Here is a 27256-nt window from a genome sequence, read left to right as displayed (position 1 = left end):
TACCCTTCCTTCTCTGACATGTGCATTTCAGAGCATCTAGGGAAACTTTTAATAGGCCATTCCTTAGGAACCCTTCTATGCTACGTGGATTTTTGAGTAAGAGAAAACTAAAGTTGGAGGGCTCTCTGTGCTTTCTAGCTTAAAAATTCCTCTTGAGAAAGAAAGTCTCCTGCGAAAAAGAAATTTCACTTCAGCACTTAAGCAATGTTTATTTTAAATAAATCAGAGGCTGCTGTATTCCTTGCTGCCATGTCCCATTTCCACACACCTCAGCTCCTGGTAGTTTATCCTCCTTTTTCCGTGTCCTAGAAGTAGCTTCTACAGCAGCTGCCAGCGGAACAGCCCCACATAAACCACACAAGACACTGGTAAGAGTGAGAACCCTGCTGGCACATGCAGCCTGCAGTTCTAGATTCTCCGTTTTCCCTAAATAGCAGTTCTATTACAGATGTACTGTAGGAAAAGGACCCTAGGTAACTCAATCTTTCTAACATCCAAAGATGGCACTTAGGGCAGCCTTATGTTTATTATGCACAGATACAGCTAGATTTTTTGGCCCATTTACAAACGGAAGGTGTGCAGCCCTTTTATTGGCATGTTATTAAAAGGTTAATTTGAAGCCGCAGCCACAGAGGCTCCCTCTGCTGCCCAGGAGCTAGCCACGAGAAGCCAAACCACGCGATGGCAGCACATCACGTACTTACTAAAGCATAATGTGCTCTCCCATCATCTTCCGACATTCCTTTCCGGATCTGCATAAACAAGGGCTGTAGGTGACTGTTAATAGTACTGATGAAGTCATCCAGTTTATCATGTGCGTAGTACACTGAAAATAAATAAGAAAAAGGATATACACAAAAACCCAAACAACATGAGGCAGACCTTTTTATGTTTTATCTGCGGAGACGTGTTTTTTTCTTAGGTAAAAGAGCTAAAAGTTAGTGAGGCAGAGTCAGTTATATTCAGCAGATGTATCATTTTCTGGTGCTTCTGACCACTACCCTTCAGAGAAGCTCAGCTCCTTGAAAGTCAGACTTCAGAGAGAGTCCAGACATTCTGCCTCACTGTAGGGAAATCACCACATTAATCCATTAATTACAGTCACTTGCACTAAATTGAATTGAAAATAAAACATGATCAGGAAAAATTATTACGCACAATACAAAACCACATGTGCTTTCTCTCATTTACACACAAGGGATTCCTTGTTCCTTTGTGTTCTGTTTCACAAATTAATGGCATGTAAATGATCATGTTACATACCAGAAAACTTAAAATTCTAGCGTTGTAGAAATACAGGCAATACCTCATGTCATGTTCTACAAACAAATTAAATACTAGCAGAAGTTCTATCACAGACGTAATTAAGATGGACTTTGGAGTCATTCTGTAGAAGCACATGCCATGGTTTTTCCTTGCACACGCCTTCAAGAGTTTCCGTCCAAAACAAAACTATGTCTGTGCCAAAACTCCTCTTGACTTCAGCAGGCTAGGGTTTAAAAAACAGAGCTAAGTAACAGCCTGTAACTTTAGAAAAATGACTGATGTCTCAAAAATACCACCAGTTAGTGATAACTTAATACTATTCTCAATTACAAGAGTCAATCACTTGTGTAACGGCATCAGACCGAGGTCCCACTCTCAAAACCCCACTATATTTTACAGCATAGTGCAATACAAAAACATCAGTCACGGGATGCTCCTGCCCAGAAAGTTAATGTTTCTGATATATAAGACTCCTTAAGTGAACAAAGAAACAAACAGCAAGAACAATAATAAAGTAAGTATAATATTAAAGTAGGTATAATTTTGTCAAATTGTCCTGCCACCTGCCTGGCCCCTGGCAGCAGGAAACACTGCATACATCAAAGCCAGGGAGCATCACTGACAGATCTAAAACAGGGTAAGATGCAAGATAACAGAAGAATATTCAGCTGTAACATTTTAATGTGAGATGTATGGCTGCTCAAGTAGATCTGCTATGGAAAAAAAGGGTTATAACTCCCCATAAAAAAATGCAAGGGGGACAGACCACACCAAAATTTACAATTCCAGACTCAGGAGAAATGATAAATGCCCTTTACTATTTGCAGAAGCTTATAACTTACCTCTACAAAACACTTCTTGTACAGGCAGCCGTAACAACTGATTGGATAGAAACCGTTTATTCAAATACATTACTACTGAAAACAAGTTATTTACTGTCAACAGATTTGAGGAGAAATTAAACAAACTAACGTGACCTTCATTAAATATTGACAATCTTTGTATTCTGACGATGCATGTACAGGAATCTCTTTGTCCTTTTTTCTTCTGGCAACGTATCTCAGAGGTGTCAATACAAGACCTTGTTGTAACATGAGCATGTTAGACACATACCGGAGCCAGGACTACCCTACTTACAAAATACTGGATTAAATTTTTCAAAAGTCTTACTTTACAATAACATCCCCTGTAAAATATAGTACCTTAAAAAAAAAAATCTAAAACTTAGTTACAATTACTGTAAATTATTTTTTTGTAAAAGAAATAAATTATTTCCTTCTCTAGAGTATAAAATGAAATCTCAACTAATACAATATCACAGACGTACTTACTATAATCTGTTTTCAGTCAAATAAAATCAAAGCAAATTGCTATTGCAGCACCCAATTATAAACACAACACAGTTGTTCACAGCATTTAAAACCAAATATATGAAGGAACCAGCTATTGTTCTTTCTGTCAGTAAACAATTCTCAGCTCCGAACACTTAATAAAGATACATAACACCAACAGAAAGAGAGCTCATTATGTGTTACCCTAGAACACTGCTTGGGAGCATTTTCTTTAGAAGAAATTATTTCAGTTCAATGACAGCAGATGAGCAACAAAGAAACAGCAAACAGTAAATAAATGGAACACAAATATTCTGGGGGTTTTGGTTTTAGGGTGGGTTGGTTTTGTTTGGTTTTTTTTCCTAAATTTAAACAAACTCTTAATAATAAACTAAAATATTTTCCACAGAAAAGCTGAACAGATCCCTCACTGAAGATAAAGCAGAGGTGCTCAGCGAAACCAGAAACGTCCCTGAACGTGTCTGTATGCACACTATAAACAGCAGGTAGCATAACAAACAACCTTACACTCTTGGCTAATTACCGCTTTTCAATGGGTACTATTTTAAATTTTCTTGCTGAAAGACAAATGAACAACAGGCATCTTTATTACTTACTCTGAGATGCCACAGCTTCATCATAAATTTTAAAATATACTGGCACCATCATAAAATTAGAGCTCACATGTTTGCAGCAAAATACTACAAATAAGCTGCATGAATACTTTAAAAGAAAAGAGATAGGACCTTTACTCATCTAAAACCCAAACACAGAGTTATCATATCTATGTACTTCAGTTTCCATCTCCTGTGTGACCAGAAGGTTAAGCTGAAGATTAAGTACAATTCTAGTTTGCAAAGTAACATTACAGAAATGTCATGCTTTTCTTCTATTTTGATGACACTGAGCAGATGTAACATAAGCCACTGGCAACTTGTGTTGATATTTACGACTGATTTTCAAACCATATTTAAAAAACTAATAACTATACAACAGCTTTTGGCATAGAAAAATGCGAACAGTTGCAAACTTGAGAATTAAACAAAAAACTAGAACAAGCCATGAAGAGTAACATGACAAATTACTTTGGATTTTAAGTCACTGATGCTCAGTTTTCATTTTGCAGAATAAAAGAGGAATAAAACATTCAGAAAAGTTATTTTCTTTGAGGAAAAAAATGTGGTGGAGTTTTGGTTGGGTTTTTTTTCCCATTTCCTTCAGTTACTCTCTTAGTACTAAGATGATTAATACAGTAAGAAGCTCCTTATCATGATTTGAAAATGCTGCCATCTAACTATTATAGCTACAAAAATCTGAAGCAACAGAACCATTACTGGTAGGAGAATCTAAAAGCTTGTTTACAAAGTTCTTTAAAAACAAGATATCCTTAATTACACTTCGCAGCAACATGTTGTACAATACCTCTTTTTTTCCTTCTGTTTAACAACACGAAAAACAAGCCGGAACACTTCCTTGTTATTATTATACCTAAGCACAAGTTATTATACCTAAGTATATAAAACCAGGTAATCGCTGCCTCAGAGCACTTAATGACAATTGAACTATGGACTAGACTACATCATTCACGGATAATTTTTTTATAGCCTGCTTTACATTATTTTAAACTCACATGAAACCTTTCACATTAAACCTCGTTCTATACATACATCTAGCACACGTGTTTCAGCCTTCCCATGAAAAACAGAACCACTGGGAAGAAGAACAAGTTGCGGCTTCTAGTAGCTTACTGCAACAACAACCTAGAATAAAAACAGACCGCAAACGAGTTTAGGGAGGTAAAATGCTGTTATTCAAACGGGGCAGACAGATTTCACTTGCGCTGCAATGCTAATACACTTGAAAAGTTGCAATGAACTTCAGTAAGGATTCACTGCCAAGACTTCAGCTTTGAAGTGTAATCACTAACCCACCACCTGAGCGATGACTAACACCTACGCTCTGCTACAATGCTGCTGCGCTACAACTTGAGACTGACACATTCAATCTTTTTTCAGTCTTCTTAACACTGCGAGTATTGAATTTTGACCCCAGGGATACAGTCAGTCTTCATTACCGTAACAGCTAAGTGAGTAATTGATAAGCTTCTCTACATTTTATGTTTCAACCCACCTACAAGGTATCTGATATGCAGCAAAAAATATTTAGCAGAAAATATGGCCTGCGTTACATCGGACACAAAAATAGATTACTTTGTTCTGACCTTAAATTCTATAGATAAGTAGATACAAACCCACAGTAAAAACAGAAGAGTCCCTGTAGAGTGCGTAGCACTGGGACAAGATACAAGAGTACGACTGAGCCTGGCAGGAGCATGGCTTCCAGAACTAGTAATGGGCAACGTGATGCAGATGAGATGGGAGAAAGTACAGCCATCCACCAGAAAACCTCATCTCATCCTCACCAAAAACGTTTCCTCACCGTTCACTTCTCCCACAACAGTGTATTTACTTACAAATGTTCACCACACTATCGCAAAGTACTTCTGAGGAATTGTGTGATCTCACAGTCTACACTCCCACTGATCTTCCCCAGCCCCTTTTCTGTCGATGCCTTGTGATAGCCTTTATTGTCTACACAAAAATGCCTAGTTTGAGGAGCCAAGAGCCATGTTTTCTTTTCCTAGTTTTCACATATTTGATGCATTATAAAGCAAAATACCAAAACAACAGTACAGTGGATTTTTTCTGTTGTTTTGCAATGCAAACACTTCTCTTGTAACATAAAACATAGACCTCAAACAGATGGTTATCTGCAAATTCCACCACAGATAAGAAAAATTCCCCTAAGCTCTAGCTGAACTTTGCAGACAAGGTATAAGAATAATGAGCACACTGGGTCACTTACCGGAGCAGCTGCTGGGGCTCTGCCTACAATACTAAATACTACAAAACAAACAGAACATGTAAAGCAAAAATGCTTGTCTGTTCTATGAATGCCCGTTTCTCATATATAATTTATTTAGTGGGTCTTTCAACGGCCAAGCATGAAATATATTATGCTTAAGAAATTGGTGTGACTGTAGACTAAAGTTGACGCCAACAGTTATTTTCTTCTGAGTTCAGCTACCAAGACAGTTAAATAAAATACAAAACATAGACAAAAGCCAGCCTGAGACAATCCATGTTAGTAAATTGTTGATCAATACACTCCTTCTGTACAGCCAAATAGGCAGGAAAAAAGCAGTTTTCTCTCATTCTTCCATTTTTCTAAACATCCTTTCATATATGGACTGTATCAGACATTTTTCTAATGAACTTCACTGTAACTTAATACATAGTTATATTTTATAATTAATTGCATAAATATTATCTTCAGTAAATACGGCCGTTGGTTTGAAAGGCAACCTGATTTTGTCCCTCCAAATTATCCTGACATTCATCAAAACATATAGCAAAAGAAAACGGATCTGTGTTTTCTGTTAACCCTCTGGCCTTGAAGACTGGCAAAGAAAACACTTGAGAATGACCATGTCTTTGGGAAATAAAATGCTGGTCACAAAAACGTCCAATGTTGTTATATTTAAATACTCATCAAATTAAGATGTGCTGAATCCATGAAAAAAACAGATAAACTTGTAAATCTACCAAGCGATAGAGAGCACGTGAATTTCAATATTTATTCCATGATCTGTATTTAAAAAAAAAAAAAAAAGTGTCCTGCTATTACAGAGAGAAATGTGTTTTCCAGGAGAGAGGCACAATCTTTCCAGCTGTGTTTAGAGTAGCATAAGCCCAGAGCTTCAGTTATTAAAGCACTTCAGCTGGCTTGGAAGACAGCAGGAAAAATAACTACAAACTCTCCTATTTTTACCATTTCCTGATTTCAGGCTGGGGTCAGGGTGAGAATAATATTCTACGTATTCTCCTCCCACAGACAGTGTCTTGTAAAGGCATCCAACAATAGCAATCTCGTCTACTACTTCCCTGACTACACAAATGAAAAGCCAGCCGGCACCAACAGACAACACACAGAGCCACCCCAGAAACGATGCAGAGAATATCACGGTACCTTAGCTATTATTATTAGAGACCTGCAAGATGTCTTTAACTTTGCACTTAAGTTTTTACTATAATGTATTTCATAACTGGAGAAGCCGTAACACAATGCAGACAGAAACGGCATGCATTAAGGCATTCCAGTGAAAAGGTATTAGCAATTATAATAACCTTCCTCAACAAGCCTGCAATTTGTAGCCTAATTGACAGTAAGCGTTAATCCTAACACTTTCTAGTGGTCCTATGCAGCGCTTTGATAGATGTTTGGAGCTTTTCCTTCAGAGCTGTGTGCAGATTTTTGCATAGACACTTGTCTGCTAACAGGAAGCATGCAGGTGAGACACAAAAAAATAAGAAGGTGTCTCCTAGCCAAAAGGCTCAAGATTTTGAAATAAACCAGAACAAGAAAACATGCCAAACACCAGGAGGGAACGTTTTCAGATCGCTTTGCTCGGAGGCTGCGCAGGCTGATTACTGCATGACTTGACTTTGTTTGGCACAGCTTTTTTATTCTTTTGTATTTAAGGAAACCAATGTCATAGACAGGAGGCAGCCTTGTTATGTACTGCTTACAACCTGCAGGAGAAAGGAATTAATTCAAATAAATGAGCTTTAGTAACATTAGTTTTGATCCGATTTGAAAATTATTGTTCAGAGCGCACCAAGCAGTATTAAGATATATTTGAGGGAACTACATCAAAACAAGAACGTCTAGAAACAGTCACCAGGTTGAGTTTCCTCATAAAAATGCTATTAGCATGATCTCGTAAATTGTGATACTGTTAACTTTGCTCCTAACAAGAATGGGTTTGTCATATTGCTGGTTCTTTTGTCATAAAACAAACAGGGGGGGAAGCGTTCCGTTCTGTGAGTCAAGTTCAACATCCTTTTGCCTCCCAATGGGACAAAACACTTTCCTAGGTAGAACATGTAATAAAACCGTTACAGTCAAAACTCCCACACTCTATCTGTGTAATTTCGCAAACTTTTCCATTACACATCAACTGTCACCATGCAGAAAAAATATAAAGTACTTGTTAGGCAGCAGCCTAAAAAATGGAGCCATTTTTATCTAAATCCTTCTATTAAATAAACATTCCTAACAAATAACAACTCTTATCAGCTCTCACTGCAGTACAGCTCACTGATCCTGCATACTGAAAACAAAATCTAGCCATAAAAGTTTTTTTCTTAAGGTTCTTTGTTCTTAACTCACAATAAACTCGCTATAGCCATAGCTACTGACTAAGGCCATCTCTAGCATTTATGATGTATTCTTTTACAAATCACGGTGGCTTGATTCTCACTAATACAGGAATAAACCTGTAAAAAGCAACGTTATTTTTCCACACTTCCATTTTTTCAGTCCGAAGTTTGGGCAGGTGCTGAAATAAGTTCTTTTGCCACAGGAGAGTTTGAAAACTTATGGAGCCTGTTTGACTCCTTTTAACTAAGGAAAATACATAAATAGTGCCATCGTCCAGAAAGGACTCCAGTTGTGGCAACAAGGGACAACGGAGTTCACAAGAGGTTGTGCGCATCAGTGACTGCAGTCTCTTTTCTCGTAGCAGAGAGACAGACCAGTTAGCAATGGTGATATAAAGTTCTCATCCCGGTCAGCCACGGGCAACTGAATAGTTCAGTTCCCCTGCAGTTATTTGTTTAGCTCTCAACAGACTCACACAGATACCTTGAGCTGACTAAACCCCTCAAATAACATGTTAAGACAGCTTTTAAAGCCATAAATACTAGAGAACTACAAAATAACTTGAGATATATTCAGTGCGTATTAGATTTAAGTGTGTACTTTAAACAACATTTGCTGGAGTTATCTGCATTTCAATAGCACTGGTTTAAAATCACCAGTTTGAACAGCATTTGGGTGTTTCCTTTTAAATAGCAGTTTTTGTTCTTACGCATTCCTTGTCCTTTGCAATTTCGTTCATAAATAAGGAAAAGATGAAAATAGAGCAATTTTATTCTTTCACTATTTTCTGGGAACCAGCACTGACATATCTAATACCTATTGATTAATTAGTGCTAAACATATTACTCATTACAGCTTTCTTTTGGTTTGTGCCCACATTTTCAAAATTAGTGAAAATGAAATACAGACCTCTGATCTGCAAGCAGATCTCTAAAAAAAAATTCCTACCAAGTTGATGATACATTTCTGTACTATTTGAGTTTGAACATCAATCTCAAACAGATTTGATTGTATACAACCAATTTTTGGTTATATGTGCCATAAAATTCAGCTTGGTATAGCATAGATTAAAACTAACCATCTGACCACGTAATCAGTCAGACGTGACAGATTTACTCAGGACAGATAACAGCATACACTTCATATTATATTCCAAAGGAAATCTTTCCAAATAAGTATTAAGGAAAAGATTCTGGAAATTTCAGCACTATCAGTGTCAAAAATCAATTTTTTTAAAAATGTCTAACATATAAAAAAAAAATAAAAAGTGCTCTGTATGAGTCTGATCTGATTAAAACTTAGTTTCCTCATTGCTATATTATTTTATTTTTTAGGAAAGAGAGAGAACACGCACATCATTAAAGTTTTCTAACTTTTTTTTAGATGGTCTATGCTTTTCAGAAATCTAATTATTTGTAAGCTGCACCAGGGGAAAAAAGTAGTTCTTCCATCTCCTTACTTTTTCTCCAAAAAAGAGACACACCTTTATGGATTTCACAGCAGCACCTGTGTAATTTCCTGGCCTCTGATCCTTCCATTATCCCATGGGACATCAGGACCTGCAAGAACCGCCGATGAGCATCGGTCATCTGAGCTGCCATTGCAGTGTTGCACCAGGCTTCAAAAGCTGCAGGAGGTGTAAGCTGGAATTAATGCACATGTTCACACAAATTAAAAATACACAGTCCAAGCACACGTAAGCTTTCAATTAAAACTCTCTACCACTGAATCAGGGCAAAAAAACAGACCCCCCCCAGGATGTTCTCAGAACACAGGCGGTGACTAACTCCAAGGTTTTATGAGAAGGATGTGAAAGATAAAGTCCAACTAATTTTAGCTACAGAATAAAACAACGTAGGTGTTGTGCTATCACACCTCCAAACTGAAAACAGCAGTGTTGTACGTGTAACCATCAGTACAACACCTTGCACGGTTTTGCGTTAGATGCTGCTGCTCGCTACATATCCTAATGACTTGTCTAATTAGAGCATAACTTTCCTCAGACAGAAAATCCTCCTCTAAATGTTCTGCGGAACATCAGAACTAAATAAAAGCATCTCAAGAAATTCCTCGACCACTGCAGCCAAATGAAAAAAAGAAGCTTCCAGGCTCCTCCAAGGCCAAGGATCGAGAAACGGGGGGCAAGCTGGAAGCTGCTCAAGGGAAAAGGCGAAGGAGCCTCCTCATCAGCCTTCCTCCTTCGTGGCAGCTTTTTTAGCAGCTTTTTTCCTCAAGGAGACCCACGGAGCGACCGGCCGCCTCTGCCCGAGCCCCGGCCTGCCCCGGCCACCGCCGCTTCCCCGCCGGCTCGGCCCCGCCGCAGCCCAACGGCCGAACCCGCGGGCAACCGACCGAGAAACTGCCACAGCCTTCACCCCCACCGCCCCCAGCCCCTCTGCCGAGGCCCTCCCGGCGCCCCGCTCCGCCTCACCCGCCGGGCTATGGCGCCTCTGCCCCCCCCGACCCCGGCTCGACAGCTCGGTGATGGCCGCACCCGCCTGCCATCGACCGGCTCGGCAGGCGGCGGGGCCGGGCCCGGCAGCGCCCGCCCCGTGACGAGCCGGGGGCGGGGGCGGGGGCCGCCCCGTCCCGTGGCGGGGCCGGAGGGAGCGGCGGTGCTGCGCTCTGCGGCGGGGCTGAGGAGGCAGAGCCGGGCAGCCACGGGGACGGGGCCCGCCGCGCCGCTCCGAGCGGGAGCCGGACCAGGCAGGGTACCTCAAGCGGCTCCCCCTCCCCGCTCGGCAGGGGGAAGGTCTCCTTTTTATTAACTATGGCCGGAGCTGAATTTGTACCGTTTGTGCTTGGCGGCTGAGGCGGTGTCTGCCGTTCTCCTCAGCCGCTCCGTGCCCCCGACGCGGCGGTGGGGCCAGCGCTGGCCCGAGAAGGGTCGAGTCGACCGGCGGCGAGACGGACAGAATCCCAGGTACAGCTCCGACACGTCCCATGGACGCCTCGGGGTCCGGGGCGGCCGTTGCGGGGGGAAAGGGAGGGCCCGGGGCGGCCGTTGCGGAGGGCCCGGGGCGGCCGTTGCGGGGGTCCCGGAGCGCCCCCGGCTGCCGGCGCCTCCGCGGTGGAAGGGCTCGGGGCGCGGCCGGTCGGTAGAAGCGTTGTCGTTGGCAGGAGCGTATTTTTCCTTCCTTGAGGTTATTGAACTCAGGCGCTCCTTTTGAAATACTTGACGTCAAAACCGGTATAATTCCCAGAAATTCCGTTTCTGCTGGAAATCCCGGCTGGCGGGCAGTGGGAGGACTCTTGCTGCGCTCGCCGCCTTGGCCAGGACCCCCGTTCCCCCATCAGGGAATTCTGCAGGGCTGTTCCTGAAGCTCAGATTTCCTTCTTTAAAAATAATTCCCACTGTGCATGGATTCTGAGAAAATTTAAGATGAATTTACACTAAACGCTCGGAAGTGTCGGATCAGAAGTGAGCTGTTCTAGTAATTTTAGTCTAGATGTTTTGTGGTTTTGGCTCTTTTTTTTTTTTCCCACAGCATGTCCAACTTCAGCAGTTTTCATAGTTTCTGTCTGTTCTAAATCAGAAAATGCCTGAAGTTATCTTATCTTGCTGCTTGCAGACTATGATTTGCAGTTTATCAAATTATGTGAAAGTACTGTATTCCTTATAGGACCGAATACCACGTTATTATGCCCTTTGCTGACTTCTGTCATCTGACAATGGAAATATGTTGGAATGCAGAAGTCTCAGCTTAAGTCATAAATAAAAATGGACCAGTTTCAAGTTTTTTAAAGAGAACCCCTCTGCTCAGTTTGAGAGGCTCTTTTCATATTTATGAGGAGAGGTTTATCCAGATGTGCCCTGACCGGCTCCAGAAATGCAGATATCATTTCTGTGTTGTTGCATGTTGTTGTATAAGATGACATTAATGATAAGTATCCCAAACTACATGGAGGAATTTGTGGAACTAGGATGGCATTAAAATATTAGTAAAATTACTCATTTAAAAAGAATAAAAAAAGAATGTCTTGCTCCTTTAAAATCCACCATTCTGATGTTAAAGTCCTTCTTTAGTGATCATACAACGATGCAGGAAATACTGCATTAGATAAGCTATAATATGTGTATTATGCCCTTTAAGATAAAAATGCCTCCGCAGTAAAGAATCCGTAATCGAACGATCCTGGGCATGGCTTTCAGTTTCCACGTACCCAGCACATTCCACTGGAGTAGTCTCAGCAGGAAGATGTAACATTAACACAATGGTGTATTAATTGAATATGGGAATGCTTTACATATGGGAATGCTTTACTGTTCAGTTTAGGTAACAAAGTGGGGACTGTTGAATTTTATCTTTTGGCCCTTCATTGACCAACGTTGCTATCCTTAATTATTGGAACATCTAAATGTCTTCTAGTCTACCCTTATAACTAAACCTCCTTAACATAGTACATAGGACTCGCTCCTCAGCTTCCAAATTGTTGTGAAAACCCACTTTGTCTGAGCCGCCTACACTTTTCACCATCCGCATACTTTGTGTGGCTGCCTCCGACAGGCACATTGCGTGTCGAAGAGTAGGTACTACGAGTTATGTTCCTATAGGTCTGCCATTTTGTATAGGCACTGAGAAAGAAAAAAATCAATCAAAAGCAGCAATAAAAAAGATGAAAATTACTCCCTAACTTTTCCTCTTCAAATTTTGATACAAAATCAGTTGATGAACTTTTGCTTTGCTTTGCTATATACTGCTTATCTCATTTTAGTCTGCAGTTACAATGTTTTAAACCAGAAAGAATAAGACAAAGATGTACCTTAATTTTAAAAAGAGCCAGTTTTAAAATAGGGAGTGGTCCTTTAGCTCTGCAATTGCAGCAAAGGTAAATTAAGCAATCTTATGTAGAAATTACTATTGCCTGTCTTTTGGGGGAGTTACTCTTTGAGCATAACAGTTTTGCAAATTGTGCCTGTAGATTAAATATGATCCTAATTTATTTAGAAGACCAGACCAGAAGTTGTTACTGTTTTTCTTGATAGTAAATGAAATCTTTTCAATCACATCATACTTTTTTCCAAGACAGAAATGATAAATGATGAAAGCATGTAACTTGTGCCAGTAATCCCGTAGACCTGCTTCTAGCCCCGATAGAGATTTTTTTTCATAGTTTTACGGAAGTCACGTCTTTTACACCTTACTTACCTCAAATATATTGGGATTACTAGGTTTGTTGTGATTTTAGTAGTCATTTAGTGTATGTGTTATATATTTTATTTCATTATCTAATATAAAGAAAAACGTAAGAGCTAACAGATAGGGAAGCTATTGCCACTTTAAAGTTTTCTCCCTTTGCATTGGATTTATAGTCCACTACTCTTATTAAAAAAAAAAAAAAAAGTTTGCAGTTTCATTAGAGCTATGGGTTAACTCCGTTTTCATCACCGTGTGCAGATCTTTTCTCCTATGAGGGAGATCTTTTTGCTCTGCCATCTGCTGAAGCATACGTGTTTATGTGATACAGGATTCTCTGCCAACGTTTCAAGAGTTTCTTGGAACTCCAGTCATGCGACAGTATTACTTAACAATGAGCTGGAAAGCTAACACTTCCTGTCTTGAGAATTCCGGGAAAAAGGAGGAAAAGAAGAAGGATTTTCTTTATGCTGGAGCAGTTTGCTCTTTTTTTTTTCCTGAGCTGCAGCAGCAAATGCACTCATGTTCTTCTCAAAAAATTTATTACAGTGCTCAGTTACGTTTTGTCTGTTTACAAAATGTGAAAAGCTGAGCTCTTGAGTAATAGTTGCCTTGAGCACGTGTGCGAAAATCGTCTTTAAGATATGTCCTTAATTACTAGATGAGCAGTAACTGCCTCAGAGGGGGTCACAAAAGAGTTTCCACTATTTTCACTAATGATTGTCTTATCGCTTAACCTCTAAGACTGAAATTTTCCATGTTTAATCTTTAGAAGCTTGTTTCAAAAAGCAGTCAATCATGCATGTGAGAATGGAAGAAAAACAGTATCATTAAACTCTAAACTCATTAAACCTGACTTTTCTGACAAGTGCAGAAACTTGGATTATGGGGTAGTTCCCTTGGAGCTGAATCTGACATAAAGACTGATCATAAGTGAAGTGCTAATACTTCTGAATATATTGGAAAAAAATCAGATTCTGACGCGATATTTCTCAATGGTTTGATTTATGTAGAAATATTTATCAATAAAAGGTAGGGTCTTCTTTATAAAAAAAAGTGATTTTTCTGCCCCTTACTCAACTGAGGAGGAGTCGGGCTGTTGCCTACCTTGTGTTTATTGTTCAACAAATGTTCAGCGGCTGTGCTTGAGAACCTTCCCAGTTTTAGACAGGAGTTATTTGAGGGGATATGGCTTTGGTAGCATGCCTTTGAGGCTGCACATCCTTATGTGTACATAGTGACCAGATGCATCCTTCCAAAAGGTCATTAAATTTTTCCTAAGCTAATCACTTAATAAGTTTATAGTGCAGCAGAGTTGCTGATCCCTTGCCAGTTCCTTTTATCTGGTGTGCTGGTGAAGCTCAAATCTGTTGGAAGCGTTAAAGGTTGTTCTACTGGTCTAGTTAGAGCAGAGGATATTGAACCACCATCAACAAATACATTTCAATGGTCTCTTCTACTTCAAAATCTAAGAAAACTTCTGCAGAAAGCCCAACACCACTCTCCTGCTAAAGGAGATCTTCTGAGAATTTCTCTCCTCCTTACTCAGTCACACAGAGAGAATCATGAGGTTTTGAAATCAAAAATAATGTGTCACCTGGGAACTTTGCAGACGTAAGCAGAGCAACTGTAACACACAGGTAGTAAGAACGCTGCATCTGGACTCAGAAATTAGAAAATACCAAGAGCATGAGCGGAAGGGACAAAAGGGTTGTGTATTAAGAGACAATGTGCTGCCGAACAAGTTTTTTCCCCTCTTTATACTGAATGCAAAGTCACTGTTATTCCATATTAGTTAGCGTGACTTTACCTACAAAGTTACCAGAATTTTAAATGCGTCACATACACGTCTAGTGATATGAAAGCTGGTAGCCATATCTAATCCAGAATATGATCTTCCACAAAGTGGCTGCGTTGCATCAGCAAAAGAGTCTTGGGGAAATAAGCTTTTTTTTAAAGTCTTAAATTAATTATGTCATCTGTTTTCAGTTTATCCTTATTATCTAGGGTACTGGTGATAGGACTTGGGGAAAACGTTTTAGTCAATAGATCAGACGCTTCATTCTTAAATTCTTTCAGTTATCTGAGTGGAATCATGGGGCTTTGGTGACATGTTGATTGTCAATGATTTTGGTCTAGTGCTTACCCTTTTAATATCTCACATACTAGCATCTTTGTTTTTCTAGTAGCTAAAAGAGTAGGTCCACTGACAACGTCAGTTTAGTATCCTCTGTAATTAAAACTTTGCAGAAAAGTCTTCTGCTCATTTGTATTATCCTTACTCTTCTATACTTCTCGTTGTTCTATGAGCTAACTTTAGGGGGATCAGGCACTACAAGGGATCTGAATCCCAACGTCTAGCAGAGTGGCAGGAGGAACTACACTCTTACCTTAAGTGGGACACTGATGTCAGCTTATAGTAATGTTTTCTGTTGGCAGAATTTCAGCACGGCTTGTCCTACTGAACCTGGCCAGCATCAATGATGGCAAGACTCCCAAGCGCTGCACTGCATACTCTGTGGATCCTTTTCTTTTCATATACAGCAAATGAAGGTATGTTTCTCAATGTTTTAAATTATCATACTGAAGTTTTTATCAACAGCATTTTCCCATGACTAGTAGGCAATGCTATTACCATTAATTAACTAATGTAAAATGTGTAACTTCAAATGTCAGAAATATCCACATAGTAGAATAAATTCTTAGATTTTTTTCTTTTTATTGACCTTTTCCACATAGGCAAGAAAAAATAGGAATTTGCAGGAAGGAGAAACTGAGGTTTGGAAAGTCATCTCCCTGCTCTTCCTCATTGTCTAATCTCTATTGGACACCTTGCTGCAAACCAGGGGCTCAGCAATCACAGAATCACAGCATGGCAGGGGTTGGAAGGGACCTCTGGAGATCATCTAGTCCAACCCCTGCCAGAGCAGGGTCACCCAGAGCAGGTTGCACAGGAACGCGTCCAGGCAGGGTTGGAATGTCTCCAGAGACGGAGACTCCACCACCTCCCTGGGCAGCCTGTGCCAGGGCTCTGCCACCCTCAAAGTAAAGAAGTTCCTCCTCATGTTGAGGTGGAGTTTCCCATGTTCCAGTTTGTGCCTGTTGCCTCTTGTCCTGTCGCTGGGCACCACTGAAAAGAGCCCAGCCCCATCCTCTTGACACCTGCCCTTTAAATACTGATAAGCATTGATGAGATCCCCTCTGTCTTCTCTTCTCCAGGCTAAACAGACCCAGGTCTTTCAGCCTTTCCTCATAAGAGAGGTGCTCTATTCCCTTCATCATCTTCGTAGCCCTCCAGTAGACTCTTTCCAGCAGTTCCCTTGTCTTTCTTGAACTGGGGAGCCCAGAACAGTAACCCAGGGACATCTCTGTAGAAATCCCGTAAGAGTAGAAAGCACTAGTCTCTCATTTGCTTATTTTCATAACTGCCACTGTTGGCCATGGGGGATCTTAAGAGAACTATGCTCATGAAATGGAGCCTGTAGACCTACTGTTAAGGGGCATCTGTCAGTTGTGTTCTCCAAAGTGTGCAGAGTTACTAAGTTGGAAAATTTAGTTGACTGGATTTGAACAAACTTTGCAGGCACTTGCTGTCAGACGTTACGTGCTCTGACTTGTGCCCGTACAGGGGCAGGTGACCAACATGGGATGTCCTGTGTGTTCCTCACTACACCATTCTGCTGGTCTGGCAGGACATGTGGCTGCATCGTGTCTTAATGCTGCTTGTTAGCTAGTGGTTGTATTCTGAAGTTCAGCTGGCAGGGGCTGAATGTGACAATGTTTTTTTCCTTGTATCCTTTATGATATTTGATTATGAAGATAAGTTAGATATATTAAATCATGTTTTCTGACAATGCATTTTTATACACTGGAAAATGAATCTTGTGGTTTGCTTTCTGTAGTTTTTAAGTAGTTCCACAGTAGTCTACAGGGTCTTTTTGTTTCTGTAAAAGGAAACCAAAATAAAAATAAACCAAAAGAAAAATAAAAATAGCCTGTCTCTAAAAAAGAAGGTTTATTAGCTACTTTCTTATGTACTATGAATTTGAATAAATGAGAAGAACCAGGGCTTGTGAGAGCACATTGGCTGGGTCATCTGACCTAGGTAGTCCCGCATTTTCTGCTAATGATCTTTATCAAAGTCTAATTTTACAGATTCCACCCCCCTCCCTCCCGCCCCAAGTTAACTATGTGTTTTAAGTTTCTTCAGTTTGGTGTTCTAGTTGAGGATTAAAAAAGAAATCCAGTATTTCAGTTCCCTTTTTTAACTACATGAACTGAAAACAAACCCTGTACTGTATGTGGTTTCAAAAGGAAATTCTCAAGTATCTGAGGTTTAAAAAAAAATCTGGTCTACCAGGGATGGAAAAGGGAGAAGGTCACAGGAAAAGAATACAGAAGATAATTTAGAGTTCTGAAAAGACATGAGAACACTGAAAGGCAAGATAAAGTAAAGCTGCTAATCGTAATAGCGTAACCCAGCAGGAAGAGCTTCATTTACTTAAAGTATTCTTGAAAGTGTAAGACCATTAACACATTGAAAAATAATGATGTTCATCTTTAAAGGGCTTGATATGTTAGTACCTCTTTTAAAAGTGCCTCTTAAAGTGGGAAAAGAAAAGAAACTAACAATGAAAATAGAAATTGCAACCAAATATAAACACCAGCAAAAGGTAAATAGATAATGATTTCTTTTAAAATAAATTACTGGTGTGACTGTTACAGTATTGCAGAAGCTTTATCTTTAACTTGCTGCTCTTCTGATGATTCTTGGGGTTTTTTGAAGAATCGGGGACCATGCAGAACAAAACGGAGCTAGACGTGGTGCTGCCGTCCAGAAAGGATATAAGAGCGATAGTTCCTATCTACAAGATAAATCTGTAGCCTTAGTAACTAAAACAAAACATTTTCTAACTGTTTGAACACTAATTAAACAGTGAGGTGCAGTCAATTCTAGGTTTGTAGCCAGTCAATATACTAGGCAATTCAGATGATGTTTTGTATAGAATTTTTAAATGGTTCCTCGATATTGCCATGATTCCTCATTTGCGTAAGCGAGCCTCACGGAGGTTACTGAGTTTACTCAAGTGATCCAGGACTGCCTGGTAGTCAAGTTTTGTGGGAGGCCTTTTAGAAAGGCAAGTGAAAGTGATGTGTGGATTTTAATGAGGGTGAAAGACCATACCCTGACAGTACTAAACAATGAAGTGTTTCTTTGAGTCAGGTTGTTATTGAAGTACCAGAGGGTCTGGTGGTAGACCCTGTTGCATGTAATGTATCATGCCTACTGAAAGGCATCTGACCATCATGTTTATTGCATTTGGAGATACTGTACTGTATCAGAGTATGCAGAAGTTATATCAGAATGAATACACAAGTGGACTACAGAAAAGTAGAAATGTAGGAAGGATAAAATGAAATTATGTGTTTTTGAAAACAAAAGTTTTTGCTTGGGAGGAATAATCTGAAATGTAGGTACTTATTGGAAAGAATAAGCCTGTGAAGCGGCAGTGGCTGAAGGACAAAGACCTTACAGGATGTGAATTGTTGGGAACTTAGTCTTGAATTTGCAATGTAAATGACAAGAAGGGAGAGTTAGCAATGTGCTGAGCCATGTAAACAAAATTATTTACATACTATAGAGAAATTAAAATCGTGTGTTTATATGGCTCTTGTATAACTGCCACAGGAAACCTTCTAGCAGAATCCCTTAGGAAACTATCAGAAAAATATCAATTAATAGGATTCTAAAAACCAGCCAAGGCTATTATAAATTTTTATGGGGAATTGAGATGTAGAGCAGGAGAGAAGGATTTAGATATGTACAGCTTGTGCAAGAAAAGGGAGAGATTGTTAATATTTACCAATAACAGAGAAGTCAAACATCAAAGAAGGCAAAGAATGGTCTGGGATGATAGAAGTATTAGCTATTTCTGACCACTTCATTTAGAAATGATCACTTTGCAGTACCACATTTGGCACACTGTTAGTCCTAATAACACCATGACCTTACTGTCACATAGCTCCTCCTCCTCTGTTCCTTGTTCACTTGTGGAGTGCATTGAAATAATGGAAAATGAAGCTGGAAGGGGTACTGAGGATTGTGTATTCCATTTCCCTTTTCAGTTCTAACAAAGATATTTTGACCTAAGTTTTCTATTCTTTTTTCTTAAATACTGCCAGTGAAAGAGAGCGTAAACACAAACATCGGGAGTGCAGAGACTTTGGGCTTTTCTGTGCCCTCTCAGTGCGTGGAACAATATGACTGTATCTTTCCAGGTCCCCAAACACTATCATAACGATGAAAAGTAGAAGACAGAACAGGAAATACTGAGTGAAATTGAGAAAAGGTGTACGCTAGGAGCAAGCCTGTGACAGGAATATCTTCTAGGCATTGGGGAACCACTCTGGGGACGCAGAGGGCATGCATTTGGGAAGCCTGGAACCATTGTGGGTAAAGCTGGAGTACGTGCCTGTAGGCAGTGATCTTGGTCTGACTATTAATTACCTGCACTTTGGCTTTTGAACCTTTTGTATTTAAGACATAGGATGATGCTGTTTTATAATTAAATGTTGATGTGTTTTAGATAGAGCTATCAGAATCAGATTTTCTATGCTTGGAAGACTGTTGGATGAGTTGTACCTTTCTGTTTCAATATTACTGCTGCAGACCTTCTTCCTGTCCAAGACTGTAGATGTCTCCAGAAAGGTGGAGACCTTTGGTGACATGCATCTCTTTCCCTTTATCCGGAACACGAAAAATAACAATGCTTTCACTTAATTTATTAGAGGTTGGTAGTTCGGTTTAGATGGAAAAGTTAATGTTTCTGCTTAGTCCGATTTTCCAGTTTATTCTTTTGATTCTCTTGCTTCTCATTGTGTGCTGCTTCTCCCTAGTTATGGCTGCAGGACACGTACAGGAGTTTGCATGCTTCACTGACTATGACAAAGAGCTGGTTTGTCACTGGAAGGTGCCTGCACAAACGAATTGCTCCAAAGAATTCCTGCTGTACTACACAAACGAATTACTTCCCCAGCCGTAAGTGTTTAATAAGATGTTACATTATCATTGTTGGAACTTCATTTATCCTATAGCCATTATCAGCTTTGATTCCCTCCCTCTACCATGGGTGTCTGGGGCAAAACGTAATCCAGATTATTCTTCAGATTATTCTTCTGGCCAGGAGGAAAATGGGTTGCTGCAATTAACAGCGAACTCTGGTCTACTCTTCTGCAGACCTCTCTGCACTCTTAGTACAGAGGAGCGATCAAGTCCTACTGGCAGGAGTGGTAGGGTTCTAATAAGTTTACCCAACCTTCATTTCACATGAAATTTTACCTCCTTCAGGAGAAATCTTACCTGATTTAATAGTTTGTGGCCTGTGTGAAAGGTACTGTCCCCTGGAGCTCACATGATTATTTCTGCATACAGTCTAACTCGGTGTCCAAGCACAGACTGTTGTCCCTGTTCTGCAGCAGGGACAGTCACCATCTCCTACAAAGGAAGATGCATCTGGGCTCTCCTGTTCCTCTCCGTATGATTTCTTCACACAGACATCCAAATAACCTCACTTTGTGCATTACAGTAAACCTGTTCCTATACTAGCAAGATGTCAGTCCGCTCCTTTAGAGGCTGAAGTGTGACGAAGGGTGTTAATTTTTCCTCTTGGGATCGGTCCTCAGCCTTTCTGTCAAGTTTTTCATTTGTGTGATACGGATATCCAAGAGGTTTTTGGGGAAGGTGGGTTGTTTGGGAGTTTGGGGGAGCTCAGGTTTGGTTTGGATTTGTTTGGGCTAAATCTTTCTAGGAACTGAGCTTGTTTGTCTCAGATTTGATGAACTCTACACATTGGGAAGCTTGATTTCACCTTTTCAAGAAATAGTGTGCCACACTCTCTAAACATCACATAATTTTCTGCCTGTTTTTCAGAAATCCTGTGTGTGTCCCTGAGAATGGAAAAGACCGTTTAAGGTGCACTTGCACAATATATCCGGATTATTTTGTAACAGCCCTCACATATATTCTAACTCTAAAATTCAATGAGACTGATACGTGGAATACCAGTGTTACACCAGCCCTGGTTGGTAAGAAACTTTACTTTGTCACCAGGACATCTGGTTCCAGGCTTTGCAGTCCTAGCTAACTCCTCATTCGTGTCACTGGAACAGTTTTTCCTTATCAGAGGTGAAAGGAGCCACGCTGGCTTAAATGCAAAATCCATTTGGCTTAGAAACCTGATTCTTAAGGAAAGAGTATAAGTAATGGGGCAAGCAGAGTGATTCTTCCTCTCGCTGTACCCGCTCAGCTGCCAGCCAGCAGCAGTTTGGGGACTTAGATGTGTCTTTAGTGCATTTTACGTGTGGCTGTAGAATTCAAGGGTGAAGAGGAATTGTGCTACTTCAGTTTCTAGAAAAGACACTAGGCAATCCCTACTGAAATTTCTTCCATTCCTGTCTCTGTCATACTCTGATTTTTCATGTTAGTTGAATCATCCTACTCCCCAGAGATTTTTACAGTAATTGCTGTTGGATTATAACAACCAGCGATAAAAAGTTAATGACTCTGCTCTTTCACAGGACAGAGCGTGGATACAGTTTTTGTCTCTCCATAGGCACCTAGTTTATTTCGAACAGTGTGCTGGTTCATACGCTTGTCACCTCAAACACTCAGAGAAATCATTCACGTGCCTTAGGCAGGCATTTGTCTGCCGCGATGAGCTGGTTCTTTTCAGAATACTTGATTGTCGCTGCTGCTTATCAATGGGAACTTGCCTCAGTTTGTAAGAGACAGGTAGCCAGGACAGCCTGGCTGCAAAGTTGTCAGCAGCTCTATGCTATTGTGAGGGCGCGGATTGTTCCCATTTCTCCAGGCTAAAAGCTGCATCCAGTGCACCAAAAGGTTGAACTTGCATTTTCTTCAGCCAGCTTGAGGATTCAGTGCTTGTTAATGAATACCTTGCCGTTGCTCTGTTTTGGCCTCTATATCCTTGTGCTACAGCATAGCGAAAAGGGCTAAATGCATTGGCTGCAATGAGATTCTGGTCTCTGGAGAATGTTTGTCTGTCTGCTTCTCTCCATCAGTGCTTTCCCATTGCCATGTTCTCCTTAATTGTATTTTTTAACATACAGTTAAGCCAAGGGCCCCCAAAAATCTTGCCATTGAGAAAGTTGAAAATGGTAATTTCAATCTGAGCTGGGAGGAGAGCTATTCTTCTCCATCCATGCTCTCTGGACAGCCGGTCATCTATGAAGTGAAATACTGGAGGAAGCAGCACCCGACAGAGGTAAGAGGCAGACAGTCTCTTCATTTTCTGTCTCTCTGGAGCTTTCAGGTTTAAGAAGTCTTCTGAAAAGTCTTGAAACCATTTCATGAATAATGGTGTAAGGGCCAGCAAGGGCAAGTCCCACAATATTCCTGGTCACACACTTGTCACAGGTCCCATTGCCCCAGGGTGGTTCAGCTGGGCTTTAAAGGATTGAAACTCTTCTGACTGCCACCCCAAAATGGTCTGCTGCTCACAGTAGACAGGGCAGAGGTTGAAAATACAGTGCTACTCTTCCCCAAATTTCATTTGCTCCTTAGACATCAGGAAGCTGGAGGCTGTTCATGGCTCTCTGGCGCGCTTGAGGCGTTTCAGACACCTTCCTGAACAATCCAGCACTTTAGGACTGGGCGTCTTCTGGTAGGGGCAGAACATGCATGGTGACATGTCACAAATACCACCCGCTCATGACAACAAAACACAGTCTCACACACATTAGGTATACAGTCATTCACTTGCTCATTTGTAAAAGGTCACTGAAACACGTAACGCTATTGTTATTTCGTTGCTGTCACTAACCCTTCACCCCATAAAGAAATCAAAGTGAACTTTCTCACTTTCTCTTCAGGTTTCTGTAAAAGCAATTAACTACCAGGCAAAAAGTTTTGAAATTACTGCAAGCTCCTTGAGGCGAGGCTATGATTACGTTGCGAGTGTAAGGTGTAACTATACAGAGTACCCGGCCTACTGGAGTGAATGGAGTGAAGAAGTTGAATTTCACTGTGGTAAGTATTGTAACAAATATCAGCTTGATAAAAGAATGGTATAGTTTTATAAACCATAACATAGGTATCCCACTGCTCTCCTCTCAGAGGAAAGTTATGGAATCGTCAGCTTCATCCTTTTGAAGGTATTGTGGATACATCTGTAAAGGCTTCCAAAGAGACTAAATATAAAAAGGGAACTCCTGGGGAAACTAAGGAAGAGAAGACCAAGGGAAGTTGAATTGTTCAGCCTTGCGAAAAAAAAGCTGAAAGGGGATGTGTTTATTCTCTATAAATATTTCATGAAGTAGACACCAGGGAAGGAGAAGAGATATTTAAACTAAAGAAAAACATTTATGTAAGAGCAAGTGGGTGTAAATGAACAGGTGATGTTTAGGCTGCAAATTAAGCAATAATCTAACCATCAGAGGGCTGGGAGTTTATAGAAATATCTGAAGAGCAGGAGAGAGGAAAAGAAGCATAGGTGCACTACAGTGTAGATGATAATGCCGTTTTAGGGTCTGTGTGACAGGTTTGTCCCTGAGAGCTGACAAATGGCCTCACAGTACATGTTGGCTCTCCCAGCTCCTAACGCTCACGGTAACTGGCTGCAGTACCTGCGTCGATCTTTGAGACATGCCACACACCATCACCACTGGTAGCCATGTACCTTCTGTTGTTTATCTGCTGGAGGCTTTATTTTACATCCTCTAAAGGAGCATTTTTTAAGGTGCAAAAGAAGAGCAATGAATTTGGTGTTGCCAGCACTTGTATTTATATGCACACGCACATGTAAATGTATATGTTTATTTAACAGATTACCAAGTAACAGCTGAAGACATTCTGCAGATGGCTGTTCCCATATCCTGCATACTGATCATGGCAGTATCTGTAATTTGTTACTTCTGCTTTACCAAGTATGTATCGTACCGTTCACAGGTTTTAATAGAGTAGCAGTTTGCACAGATATCAGTATTGCTATTGATTAGCTGGATGTCTAGTAGTACGGGGATCTAATTTGTTTTTCCTCAGGACCTTTATCTCACTCTCTATGAGCAGGCATTTTATAAATACGAATCAGTTGCACTCTGTCATTTTCTGAATAGGTAACTGAATATCCTCTATTAATCTTACTAGAATGGGCTTGTTACAGCATCCAAAACAGGCTGCACTTGTGGGATTTGTCAGTTTTGGACTCCAGTCTTTGCAGAAGTTCCAGTAATGATGGTTAAATATCTGTATGTCTTTTAAAATTTTTTTTAGTGGTAATGCGAAAAGTGGGATCCTATCTGTTTTGCACATCCTTTCAACCATGATTAGAAGAACATGTGACTGTGGTTGTGCAGAGCAGTCATGCAACAAACTTATAAACATCTTCGCACTAGTTTAATGAAAAGCAGCACTTGGACATGCACAGAACAAGCTCTTCCTGGTGCTGCAATGCAGATGGCGAAGAGGGAGAGGGAAGTGTATGCTGATGAAGCCAAAGCGCAGTCAAAGCAAACAATTTTAACTCTTCCCTTGCAGAGTAAAGAAGGAATGGTGGGATCAAATCCCAAATCCAGCAAAGAGCCATTTGGTCATGAAGAATGTCAAGGTAATTTAAAGGCTTTGCAAAAAATACCTTTTCCTAAAATACCTTTTCCTAATCACCACAAGTAAAATATGTAATAAGTGCTAATGTCTGGGCTAGTGCAGGGGATACTAAACACAAATCACATGTGTTCTAAATCTCATTTGTATCTTCATTAGTTTTCAGTTATGTGCTACATTGATGAAATTAAGTTCCCTTTCCATGACTTAAAGCAGAGTCATATGGAAAACCAAATGTAAGTAAGATAAAGGAAAAAAAAAAATCTCTGCTTTACAGCATGAAATAGTTTCTTATTACATAAGCATTAACTGTCCTTTTCTTTTGACTTCCAAAACCAGAAGTTGCAAGAATTGTCTGTCTCAAAGTTTGTCAAGCCAAAACTTCAAGGGAAAAGATAACATCAGAAATGTTGAGAAATCTTGCAGTTGCTACAGCAAGTCTGGAGAGTGGTTTCCAAAAGGCAGCAGTGCAGTTTTAACCCCTGAGACAATTCTGGTTGAAGATTCTATAGAAATCTGTGAATGTTTAACAGACGTTGAGGCTGAGAGCCAGGAAGAGACTAGTGACCAATTCACCTTGTTTCAGCCTTGTGAGAGCAGTTTCAGTGCTTTCAGAGAGCACACTGAACACAATGATGCACTAGCTAGCATGTTTCAGGAGCTCCTGGCAGATGGAAACAACATGCAAGACAGTAAAGACCCAGACATCATTACAGGTGAGAATAAAGCCTTGGAGAAACTTGAGTCAGAAAATCCATCGCAGCGAAATCCAAAAGAAAGCGCAGCCCAGAGTCAGCAGCCATGTGATATTTCTCATACAGTCTCCTTTTTCACCAAAGGCTCTCAAGATGACTACAATTGTAGCACAGCCAGCAAGAAGTCAGAACAATCAGAAGAATCCTTTGAATCTGGCTATCAGAGTGCCAGCATAAATTCTGCTTCTCTGGATGCAAGTGATCTTCAACATATGGTTCATGAAAGCCTTTTTCCGTGCAGTTCTGAAAGTCGTCGTGATTCGTGTGTCCTAATCCAGGAATCTTCAAATAAACCATCCTTTGGGACCAAAAAAGACAGAATAAGCAATGCTGCATACAAGAGTTTTAATACCCTTGTGTCTCCATCTGTGGAGCCCTGTGGTTCTGCCTACAAGAGCTTCAACACCCTTATCTCTCCATCCGTGGAGCCCTGTGGCTCTGCCTACAAGAGCTGTGACACCCTTATCTCTCCATCCGTGGAGCCCTGTGGCTCTGCCTACAAGAGCTGTGACACCCTTATCTCTCCATCCGTGGAGCCCTGTGGCTCTGCCTACAAGAGCTTCAACACCCTTGTGTCTCCATCCGTGGAGCCCAGTGGTTCTGCCTACAAGAGCTTTGATATTCTTGTGTCTGCATTCAAGGAACCAAGTAGCTCTGCATATAAGAGCTTTGATACCCTTCTGTCTCAGTCTATGGATAATAGTAGCCCGACTCTGTGTTTTGAAAATGTATGCTCCTCACCACCTCTGACACAGTTTCCAGAAGAACTTGGCTGCAGAGATCAAATCTATCAGCCCCCTAGGAATCAGAGATGTTACACCAACTACAGATCTCCCTGCACCGAGCTTGATTTTCAAAACACCTGTTCAGAACATACTGATTTTCCATCTTTCTCTACACAAGCAAATGACAGTGCTTCAGCTTTCCTACCAGAGGAAGAAATACAGAAGCAAGTAACATATCAAAATGTTCAAAAGAAAGCCAATACAATTTCTTGCCCCATTGCACCTCCACCAGCTGGTTATCAGCCGTTTGATAATGCAGTTAAATGTAATGGTACATCCTGTGACAATGACAGTGAGGTTATCCCTAGGAATGAACCCTTCATTCGTCTTTTGTACAGCAACCTGAGAGAAACACCTCCTGATACCATAATCTGTGAACCTGACCAGAGGACAGATGACCAGCTGTGTTTGACTGTACAGGGTTTTGACAGAAGCGTTGCCCCAGGTTCAGCCTCTAGTGAGGATGTCGCACAGACCAGTGATGGCAGCCTTTGGATCATCAGCTCTAACGAGCTGTCTAGCCATAGCAAAGATGAACAAGGCAGCAGAGACAAACAGCTGTTGCATTTGCTAGAGTCAAACTGTCAAGATTTTAACAGTAGAGAAAGCACTATAAAGGGCACAGAGTCTAACAGCTTTAAGTGTACTGGTACAGGAATGCAAGAGAGCAACAGGAACAGACTAAAGACTGACTTTCACTGCCACACACACAACCACTTGAGGAAACTTGGAAATGCAGAGGAAAATAAAGAGGTGATAAAGCAAGCAGTAGGCGGGAGGTGCGGCTCAGCGGCTAGCTTACCAGCAGAATCACTGCACGGCAGTGGGCTAAACTTAGAAAGAAAAACTGCAGAGCCCCTGGAGTTTCTGGTCTTGGAGAAGTTGTCACCTGCTCTTTTTGTGGGTAACTCCTGCCCTGATTCTCACACCATTCACAGTGAGGATTCCAGACTGGTACCTGCAGTTAAAAAAAGACCAGTAGAACTATTGAGGGAAAACAACAGGAAGAATGAGAAAAAAATGAAACTTGCACAAGCCCTTGCTCAGGAGGACAACTGCTACATGAAGGTGGCCTAGCCACGCTTGCCAAGACTGAGCCAAAAAAGTCTTTGGAAATAAACTATATCACAAATTGAAA

The 27256-nt window shown here is 40.7% G+C and overlaps 2 protein-coding genes across 4 annotated transcripts in view; one reads left to right on the top strand and one right to left on the bottom strand.

The window, feature by feature from the left end:
• Positions 1-10404, bottom strand: part of NSMCE1 (NSE1 homolog, SMC5-SMC6 complex component) — a 15353-nt gene extending 4949 nt beyond the window's left edge. Inside the window, exons 1-3 of one of the 2 annotated variants that reach the window (XM_063344673.1) lie at positions 10252-10404; positions 9304-9447; positions 705-826 (exon numbers count right to left, since the gene is read on the bottom strand). In XM_063344673.1, coding sequence (XP_063200743.1) covers positions 705-826; positions 9304-9421 — 240 coding nt within the window. In that variant the 5' untranslated portion in view covers positions 9422-9447; positions 10252-10404. Of the gene's footprint in view, positions 1-704; positions 827-9303; positions 9464-10251 lie in introns of both variants that reach the window. The other variant, XM_063344674.1, reaches the window with a different exon arrangement.
• IL4R (interleukin 4 receptor) lies at positions 10403-27256 on the top strand. Of its 2 annotated transcripts, XM_063344670.1 has the most exons (10): positions 10403-10743; positions 15398-15511; positions 19856-19997; positions 20889-21043; positions 22088-22242; positions 22850-23006; positions 23803-23902; positions 24513-24582; positions 24738-24814; positions 24918-27256. In XM_063344670.1, the coding sequence occupies exons 2-10, from the start codon at positions 15439-15441 to the stop codon at positions 27193-27195; spliced, it is 3207 nt and encodes a 1068-aa protein (XP_063200740.1). In that variant the 5' UTR covers positions 10403-10743; positions 15398-15438; the 3' UTR covers positions 27196-27256. The 2 variants fall into 2 exon arrangements, with proteins under 2 accessions (XP_063200740.1, XP_063200741.1); XM_063344671.1 differs by lacking the exons at positions 10403-10743; positions 15398-15511; positions 22088-22242 and having other exon boundaries at positions 19858-19997.

The sequence above is a fragment of the Chroicocephalus ridibundus genome, chromosome 8 (assembly GCF_963924245.1).
Source record: "Chroicocephalus ridibundus chromosome 8, bChrRid1.1, whole genome shotgun sequence".
Taxonomy (NCBI): domain Eukaryota; kingdom Metazoa; phylum Chordata; class Aves; order Charadriiformes; family Laridae; genus Chroicocephalus; species Chroicocephalus ridibundus.
This window is presented reverse-complemented; position numbering and strand designations above follow the sequence as displayed.

Bases quoted from the DNA above. Each gene is read 5' to 3' on its own strand.
- IL4R (XM_063344670.1), top strand. From the start codon at position 15,439: ATGATGGCAAGACTCCCAAGCGCTGCACTGCATACTCTGTGGATCCTT. The intron at 19,998-20,888 runs GTAAGTGTTTAA...CCTGTTTTTCAG, and splicing joins AACGAATTACTTCCCCAGCC to AAATCCTGTGTGTGTCCCTG. The intron at 22,243-22,849 runs GTAAGAGGCAGA...CTTTCTCTTCAG, and splicing joins GGAAGCAGCACCCGACAGAG to GTTTCTGTAAAAGCAATTAA.